This window comes from Somniosus microcephalus, chromosome 3, assembly GCF_052327205.1.
Source record: "Somniosus microcephalus isolate GS21.2 chromosome 3, FLI_Smic_1.0, whole genome shotgun sequence".
NCBI classification, from domain to species: Eukaryota; Metazoa; Chordata; class Chondrichthyes; order Squaliformes; family Somniosidae; genus Somniosus; species Somniosus microcephalus.
In genome coordinates this window covers 78289807-78299368 of record NC_140989.1, presented here as the reverse complement: position 1 = coordinate 78299368, position 9562 = coordinate 78289807, and the positions used below count along the sequence as shown (strand labels likewise).

Genomic DNA, 9562 nt, shown 5'->3' with positions numbered 1-9562 from the left:
GGTGGTTGGGTGGGGGGGCGGTCATGATGCGCAATGGTCTCCACTGACCTTGCTCAGCCTCACCCACATCCTCCCTGTCCCATTTACTGCCTTGTCCGCTCCCTCACTGAGCTTCACGTTTGCAATATTCTATCTACCTCCCTCCCACCAGTTGTTCCTAAGCTTCATTCTGCCCACTCCTACCTCCTGCCAAGATCCTGTCCCCATCCCCAACCTGTGAACGTCTCTGTCCTACCTACTGCTCCTGCTTGCCAGTTTAGTCCCAAGCCCATGGCATTTTCTCCTCACTGTGCTTCCTGCCTAGTCTTGGCCTCAGCTCCAAACCAAAGCTACACTTTCTTTGCTGGTTCCCAACACGAAAGGAGTCTGGCAATACCTTAATATTAATCCTATTAAATGGTGTGAATGATTTGCTTTTGTCTGTCTTTGGGCACAATGAAAGGTATCCCTCTAGCATTTGAGCTTATACTGTGGTACTAATTCTCACTATTATCAACAGCAGTAAATATTTGTACATTATTATTACTAAGTTTTTAAAAAGGTAAAAATAAACCATAAACTTTTTATTTCCAGTTTTTGGACAGAATATTTAAAACCATTCAGAAATTTATCAAAAGTGAAAAATGATGCACAATAAAAATTCTGTACCCCACATACTGCATGATTTTGGATCAAATACTGAACAGATGCAGAAGGAAGAAATCATTAGGCAGCTTTTTTAGTCTCAAAGTTTATGTCTGAATTTTGCTAACAAAGGCAGGTGATCAGAAGAGTTGTTTTCATTGGGTAATCTATTTACAGTCCATAGATCTTGTTCAGTAAGTAGAGCAAGTTTTCCAATAAGCTGCAAGTGACCATCATGGGCAATTCCTCCTACAGAAACAAAAAAAAAAACATTACATTATGTATAATCTCCAAGAACAAGGTAAAGGGAATAATATTAAAAAGAAATCAGAAATTGAATTAAGTAAAGCACATAATTTCCAAAACTGTACTGGGCCAAAGTTTGAAAAACAAAATTCTCCATGAATATAAAAAAAGTTTCTTTATTGGATTGTTTTTCTATTTAAAATTGGATCCCTTCCCTTACACTATTCTCAGTCATCTACCAAAGCAATCTTGAGCCTTTTGCAAAATGGTTTGTCCAGCAACTTGCCTTCCTTCTTTGTTGCAAAGCATGTGGCCTCCATGATGGATCAGAGCCTACCAGAGGGGAAGATTGCAATGTGAACCCATGTCTTAAAATTCTGAGAGAGTAGACTGGAGCACAAATGCACTGTGCCACCACATTGGCTCCATTGGTTAGCCAGTTAGTACTAATTACCACATGCACAAATAATTGAGCAAACGTCTGATGCTGCCCATTTTTCTGATAAGATATTTTGTTTCTTTTTCCCTTCAGCTCTTCTGGTCTCAATGTACCATCTTCAGTTCAGTAAACTTATTCTGAAACTTCAGTCAATGTTGCTCTATAACTGACTTGGGAAATCAATGGGGTTGATTTTCAATTATATTGCACATCAGGCGGGTGCACCACTTTCCTGACGGCACTAGCAAGACACCAGAACATTTTTCGTGGTCGGATTTCATTTGAATTGGTTAAATAAGCTGCAAATGCTCAAAGGAGTCCATCCTGGAGTTAAACCTTAAAAGGGCGAGGGGGGGGGGGGGGGGGGGGCGGGAGTACAATATTTTTGTGAGGTAAGGAGGACCATTCATGCTCCACTTGGCCCCACAAAAATCAGTGGCATTGAGGACCGCTGGTTAGGCAACTCTATGTCCAGAGCAGCTGCAGTAGTTAAGATTTTGAAAGTTTATCTTAACTGGAAAAGTGCATTTTTTTTCCAGCAAAATTGGAACTGACAGGTTTAAAACATAGATTAGTAATTGGAGGCTTCTATACCACACAATCGTTAATAGCTTTCGATACCACGATCAGAAGGCGCTGAAGTAAAATTATGTTATAGCACTATTCATCTTTTGGATCACTAGGGTTAACTTTAACAACACTAAAATGCTACAGGTTTTCAAAATTCCTTTCATTGCAGGCTAGGTTTTTTCCCCAAATGAGAAGGTATGTGCATCCATTAACACGATAACTCAAAAACATATAGTAGAGCTTTCACTAAAGCTCACAAGTGACTTATTTTTTCCCAGAAGGTCCACTGGAGACCTGCACTAGTTCATAAAGCCAAGATTCCAGGCTACCCTGGGAATTAATCTATTTACACATTTTTCAGTTGGCGAGAGTTCCTTTCAAGGCCTAGTGAAAGCCCCAAAAGTCCTGCAGACAAAGGTAATTAATCCCAGAGGGGATCAATTACCTGCCCAACAGTGTCCTTTAGATCCCTTGAGTGTTTTTAAAAATTTGGCCCTGCCTGGGACTCCAATCTGCCACTGCAGCGACATAGCACCACTTCAATTTTTAAGTCCAATGTCAGGCAGGCACAAGCCACCCACCCCAGGTACATAAATAACCTCATCCCTGTAATTTCCGACAATGTTTGTGTCTTCTGTTGGCACAGCAGGACTCACAGAATTTGGGCCCCTACATGTCATGCCCACTAAACTTCTCCCTGGTCTCTCCATCTTCTGTGCCTTTCACTAGTTTTTCTCCTAGCTCCTCTCTTGCCCCGTCTGAGCTCATCTTGTCCAGGAGACCCATCTCCTGCTCTCTTGACCCCATTCTCACTAAACTGCTGACCATCCAATTTCCATTCCTGGACCCCATGCTAGCGGATATTGTAAATTTTAACCTCTCTTCAGGTACCTTGCCCGCCCTTTAAAACCGCCAAAATCACACCCCTCTTCTCAAAACACCCATCCCCAACTCCTCTGTCCATGCAAACTACCTTGAACATGTTCTTGCCTGCAGCGGTTCAAGAAGGTGGCTCACCACCACCTTCTCACGGGCAATAAATGCTGGCCTTGCCAGCAGCGCCCACATCCCATAAAAACAAATAAAATTTAAAAAAAATCTGTGCCCACCTTTCGCGCAACACCACATTTAAATCACTCCAATCAGGTTTCCACCCTTGATACAGCACTGAAATGGCCATAACCAAAGTCATAACCTCTGTGACTATGACTGTAGTGCATTATCTCTCCTCATCCTCTCTGTAGCCTTTGACATGTTCAATCACATTATTCTCCACCAATGCCTCCCCACTGATGTCCAGCTCTGTGGAATTGCCTTCACTTGGTTCAATTCTTACTTATCTGATCGCAGCCAGAGCATCTCCAGCAATAGTTTTTCTCCCCGCCCTGAGCATCATTATCTCTGGAGTCCTCCAAGGATCTATCCTTGGCCCCCTCCTCTTCCTCGTCTACATGCTGCCGCTTGCCAGCATCATCCACATGCATAGGGTTAGCTTCCAGATGTACACTGATGACAGTCAGCTCTATCTCCCTACTTTTCTCTTGACCACATCACTGCCTCTGTGTTCAAACTGTTTGTCTGATGTCCAGTCTTGGATGAACTCCACTTTCCTCTAGTTAAACATTGGGAACACCAAAGCCATCGTCATGGCCCCTGCTATAAACTCTGTACCCTTGCTACTAATTCCATCCCTGCTCCAGCAATATCTCAGGCTGAACTAGACTTTTTGAAACCTTGGCGTTCTATTCAACCCCAAGCTAAGCTTCCAACCCTATATCCTCTCTGTCACACGTACCTCCAACTCCGTAACATTGCTTTCCTCCGCTTCCACCTCCGCCCACCTGCTGCGGAAACCCCCATCCATGCCTTTGTCACCTCCAGGCACAACTAATCCAATGCGCTCCCCCCCCACCCTCTGCTCCCCATAAACTTCATCTAAAACGCTGCTGCCCGTATCCTATCTCACATCGTCCTGCTCACTCATCATCCCTGTACGCTCCGATTTACATTCGTTCCTGCTCCACCAGCACCTCAAGTTTAAAATGATCATCCTCGTGCTTCAATTCCTTCATGGCCATGCCCCTTCCTATCTCTGTAACCTCCTACAACCGCACACCCCGAACTCTCCATTACTCTATGACGCTGGCCTCTTGTGCATCTCCCCCTCCCTTCACCCCACTATTGGAGGCCATGCCTTGAGCCACCTAGGCCCTAAACTCTGGCATTTCTTCCTTAAACCCCTCTGCCTCAGCATCTCCCTCTCCTTAAAAAACACCTCTCTGACCAAGCTATTGGTTACCTCTCCTAATAACTCTTTGGTTCGTGTCCATTTTTGTCTGATTACACCTCTGCCTTGGGATATTTTTCTATCTTAAAAGGTGCAAGTTATTGTTGAATACACTTCTGTTAACTTCCACATTTCCTCAAATTCAAAATAAAGTGGCTTAGGCTGAATCATAGGCAGTTTGAATTATGAATGCAGAAACATGAATTTATAATGGAAAAACGTTGACACAAAAACCTGACAAAACAGAACATAAGGTTTTGTACACAGTTAGTGGCATACATGCAAGATTTTTTTTAAATTATAAATATATTTAAGCTAATCACTTAAAAGGGAAGTAGAGAAAATACTTTTCCCCATAAATGTTCCCTTAGTTCTTGTCGTCTTTAAAATAAATGTTCTTACTGTATAAAGATTTTTTATGCTTATATATTAGAAGCAGGTTCTGGATGCTGCTATTTAATTTGGTAACACTGTGGTAATGACATGGCATTTATTACAAGGAAGGGAGTGTGAAGCCTTCTTACAAACAATGCTTTTTAAGCAGCAGAATCAGCTGATTGTCAGTATGATTTTAGTGCATTACAAGAAAATTACAGGCTCCCTTCCTTATGAGACAGCTGCAATAAACAAATTAAAAGTATTCAATTTAAAAAGCCACATTTCTGTTACCAGCTTAAGTTAATACAGGTATAAAGACCATTTGGTTCATTTTTTCCTCTGTAATTTTGTAACAGATTTTGAAAAAAATTAAAAATTCAGATCAGCGGTTTGTTTTGGTTACCTGACTGTGCAGAGACAGTATTCTTTGCTACTGAATAGAAAATATAATCCACAGTGACAGCACTTCTGGAGTGACAGGTGGTGACCTCAGTTTTACCACTGCCTGGTATATAATGAGAGTATACAGACATTAGCCTGAACTTGTGCTGGATAGCAGATGAAGTCCTGCAAAAATCAACAGAAACGTATTACTGGTTTTCAATTGTCTGATTTATTAACGACTGCCACATACATTGATATATCACAAAAAATTTGACATCATAGTTAACCATCAGCCAGATTTCAACACATCAATAAATTTACAGGCCAGATGGTAGGTCTAATAATATGAAATCAGATTCCAATGATATGAAATTAGACTCAAAGGAAATGAAACCGATTTCAAGTTTTGTAGGCTCTTGATCAGATCTATTAGTGAAGTGTCTCAGTCTTAGAACACCGAGAGAATGAAGTAAAATAAAACTGGGCAAGTTCTCACTAAATACGCTATCAGATGACTCTGAGCATGCATTGATGGTGATAGTTTGTGATTCAGGAAGTAAAAATTCAACAGAATGGATTTATCTTTTGTTTACAATGTCAGCTGTGGCTCAGTGGGTAGCACTCGTGCCTCTGAGTCAGAAGGTTGTGGGTTCAAGTCCTACTCCAGGGACTTGAGCACATAAATCTAGGCTGACACTCCAGTGCAGTGCTGAGGGAGTGCTGCACTGTTGGAGGTGCCGTCTTTCGGATGAGACGTTAAACCGAGGCCCTGTCTGCTCTCAGGTGTACGTAAAAGATCCCATGGCATTATTCGAAGAAGAGCAGGGGCGTTATCCCCAGTGTCCTGGCCAATATTTATCCCTCAACTAACATAACAAAAACAGATCATCTGGTCATTATTACATGGCTGTTTATGGGAGCTTGCTGTGCACAAATTGGCTGCTGCGTTTCCTACATTACAACAGTGACTACGCTTCATTAAAAAAAGTACTTAATTGGCTGTAAAGCACTTTAAGATGTCCGGTGGACGTGAAAGGCGCTATATAAATGCAAGTCTTTATTTCTTTTTACTGTTATACACAATTATAATCATCAATACCAAAGGTCGATTACCTAACTTGTATGGTCTTCATTTTTCAAATGATTAGCATCCTTCATATGCCATAAAAGCTTGCCTAGTTTGATTGGGTTGGGGAAATACATATGGAAATGTTGTATTGATGTTGCAGATAGGTGCTGCATCACGTGGTTTGCTACGACTGCATCTTATAAAGTCCTAGGAAATGTATCAGTTCATTCAGACCCGAGGTTGAACTGAAACTGACTGACTAGTAATAGATTCCACACTCCAAAAATCTACAACTCAAAATCCATAGTTGGGTTTTTTGATATGTGAAGAATGCAGATCATTCAAGAATGAAGATTATTCTACAAAACAGATGATAGCATTCGGGCATTTTCTAGTGCTTTCACGTAAACAGTTTGACAACACCATCTGTAAGCAGACCACGGGGAAAATTTTAACATGTGGGAACACGTGGGATTGGGTGCGGGTTAAATGGCCAAAAAATGGAATTGTGTCAAGGAGCCGGCTCCAACCCGCTGACCTCCGGCTTTTGCTCAAGTGAGACAAGGGACGGGTAGCCAACCCGTTCCCAGGAGGCGGGTTGGCATTTTAAATATGTTAGTGAGGCTGAAAGCCTCAGATCTGTAGGTTTAACTGTGGCTGGCTGGGTTTCCCAAGGCCTGGGAAACCCAGCAGCTCCAGTGAGGCAAGTACAGCCTCGGGGAGCAGTCCTTATGGGCCAGGAGGAGCAGGAGTGCTTCCCCCCGGCTCCCAAAGATCAGACCCTACCCGCCCCCGACGGGTCAAAATGTTAAAATTTCCCCCCCATGTGTTTCTCAGACTCTGCTGTAGTGAATTAGCATAGCCTGGGTTTAACAATTAACCCCAATCATGGCAAACTGTGTACTAAAGAGCATGCAGAATGGCCACTACATCTGATAATTTGGATGGTGGAAAATATCTCAATGCTAGATCACTTCATACAGACTAAAAACTACTGATCAGATTTTATTTACACTTAGATGACTCACAAAAGCATAAATAGACAAAATAATATACAGAACGTGATAATTTAAAATACACATAATTGGGATGACTGTTTAAAAAAGTCCACAGTGTCATGAATCTTATCATGACTCATGGAAGTAACACTGGGCGGCCAGCTGGTGGCGCCGTCCAAGGAGTATAAATACTCGGGCGTGGGCCCAGCTTACTGAGGATGTTTCTGTAACCAGGAACTAGTGATTGTAACTAGAAGCCTCATGGTTTTGAAACAGTTGATTAAATTGATGTAAAAAGACGACTGAGCCTTGTTTTATACTCAAACCAAGCGCTCAGTAGTCTTTTTACATCACATAGTTCTCCCAGCTCCTTGCGGTAAAGTCTTGAGCAAATAAAACAAATTTCTAATGGTAACATGTAAGCAGTTTGTTCAATTGTGTTCACCTGCAAACATGAATCTGCTAAATAAGAGCTGTTAAACAATATAAGAGACTTAGATTTAAAGGATACTTTCCCCTATGCAATCATAAGCAACTTATTTGAGGGTGCTAAAGTAAACAGACACTGGTAAACAACGGGATGATGGCTCGGGAGTTCTGGTTGTCTCTGGGATTCTTCCGTACCTCCACTGCCTCATTACGACACAACAACAATTGGAAATTACATATTAATCTGTTCCATCACAGCACGATGAATTCAATAGAGATGAAGAACACAAAAATTGTTTTTAAACAAATTAGCATTGTCAGGTGTACCTATGGCTCACCTTTTAACTTCCCTCCCATTCTGATCAGTCATTGGTTTTGCACAATTGTTCAATGTAAGCTTCAGGAACAATATTTCATCTTTCTCCAAAGGACCGTGCAACCCTCTGATCTGAACAATGACTTCAGTAACTTCAAACTTTTGGCTTTATCCTCATTTTCAAACCTGTTTTCATCTTATACCTGACCCCAAAGTTTTCCTTTTCTCTCATTTTCTCATATTCTCCTCAGACCTCTTACTACCTTAGCTATTACACCTCCTTTTTTTCTCGAATGCCTTTTATTTCTTCAATGGTTCTACTACTTGACTGTGAAGAGCTGTTTTAACACTCCACTGATGTTTCCCCTGTGTGTATATTTGCCTGTCTGAAAGTGTATGATGGCTCATATATATATGTAAAAGGACAGGAAAGACCAGCTGACCCATCGAGCCTGTCCCATCCAGGCATGGTGTAACTTTAACACACCATCAATACTCATTCCCCCCCACCCCCATTGCAGTCACAATCTCTTGGAGATAAAAAAAAAAGCCGTAGGCCAATTTAGGTAAAAAAACTCTGGGAAATTCCTCTCCTAGCCCTTAAGGAAATCCAACAAGCTCCAGGAGCCCGCAGTGAGTGGGTAGCAGAACCTCAATACCTATCCTTGTTCTTCTGATCATTATTTTCCTTAAACCTGTAAAAATACTTCTCCTTTAGAGAAAGAGGATAATATATCTGACATTCCAGGGAAACTAATAATGAATCAAGGACTGAAACTCACTAAAGTTAACTTAAGCAAGAAAACCATATTAGAAAAAATAATAGCACTAAAGACAGACAAATCCCCAGGACCTGATGGTTTCCATCCCAGAATTTTAAAGGAAGTAGGTGAAGAAATTGCAGAAGCTTTAGCCATAATCTTCCAAAGCTCTCTCAATTCAGGAATTGTCCTTTTAGATTGGAAAATTGCAAATGTAACTCCATTATTTAAGAAAGGTGAGAGAGAAACCAGGAAATTATAGACTTGTTAGTCTAACATCTGTTGTGGGGAAGTTATTGGAATCTATAATAAAGGATAGAGTGGCTGAGCACTTAAGAGAAATGTGAACTGATTAGAGAGACAATATGGATTTGTAAAGGGTAGGGCATGTCAAAGGAACCCAAGTGATTTTTTTGAGGAAGTAACTCAAGTAGTAGACAGGGGAATGCCTATGGATGTAGTTTATATGGACTTACAGAAGGCATTCGATAAGGTTCCATGTAAGAGACTGTTAGCTCAAATCAAAGCGCATGGAATTGAAGGTAAATTACTGACCTGAGATTGGTTAGGGGGGTAGAAGACAGGGAGCAGGGATAAAGGATATGTACTCGAATTGGAAAGAAGTGACTAGTGGTGTCCCAGAAGGATCTGTGCTGGGGCCTCAACTATTCACTATATTTATTAATGACTTAGATAACACAAGAGAGCCATATATCCAAGTTTGCAGATGACATAAAGATTGGTGGCATTTTAAATAGTGTAGATGGGAGCATAAACATTACAAAGAGGCATTGATAGAGTAAGTGAGTGGGCAAAACTGTGGCAGATGGAGTTCAATGCAGATAAGTGTAAGGTCATTCATTTTGAACCAAAAAAGGATAGATCTGAGTACCTTTTAAATGGTAAAAAGCGAGGAACAGTGGAGGTCCAAAGAGATTTAGAGGTCCATGCACACAGATGACTAAAATGTAGTAGTCAGGTACAAAAAAGTCAAAAAGGCTAATGGAATGGTAGCCTTTATAACTAGAGGACTAGAATATAAAGGGGAGGAAGATTAGCTC

At 41.2% G+C, this 9562-nt stretch overlaps 1 protein-coding gene across 7 annotated transcripts in view; it reads right to left on the bottom strand.

Annotated features, from left to right (window-relative positions):
* Positions 1–542: 542 nt before the first annotated feature.
* angel2 (angel homolog 2 (Drosophila)) overlaps positions 543–9562 on the bottom strand; it is a 65799-nt gene continuing 56779 nt past the window's right edge. For all 7 annotated transcript variants that reach the window (XM_085981226.1, XM_085981228.1, XM_085981223.1 and 4 more), the window contains 2 exons: positions 4948–5111; positions 543–873 (listed from right to left, as the gene is read on the bottom strand). In XM_085981226.1, coding sequence (XP_085837352.1) covers positions 725–873; positions 4948–5111 — 313 coding nt within the window. In that variant the 3' untranslated portion in view covers positions 543–724. The remainder of the gene's footprint in view (positions 874–4947; positions 5112–9562) is intronic.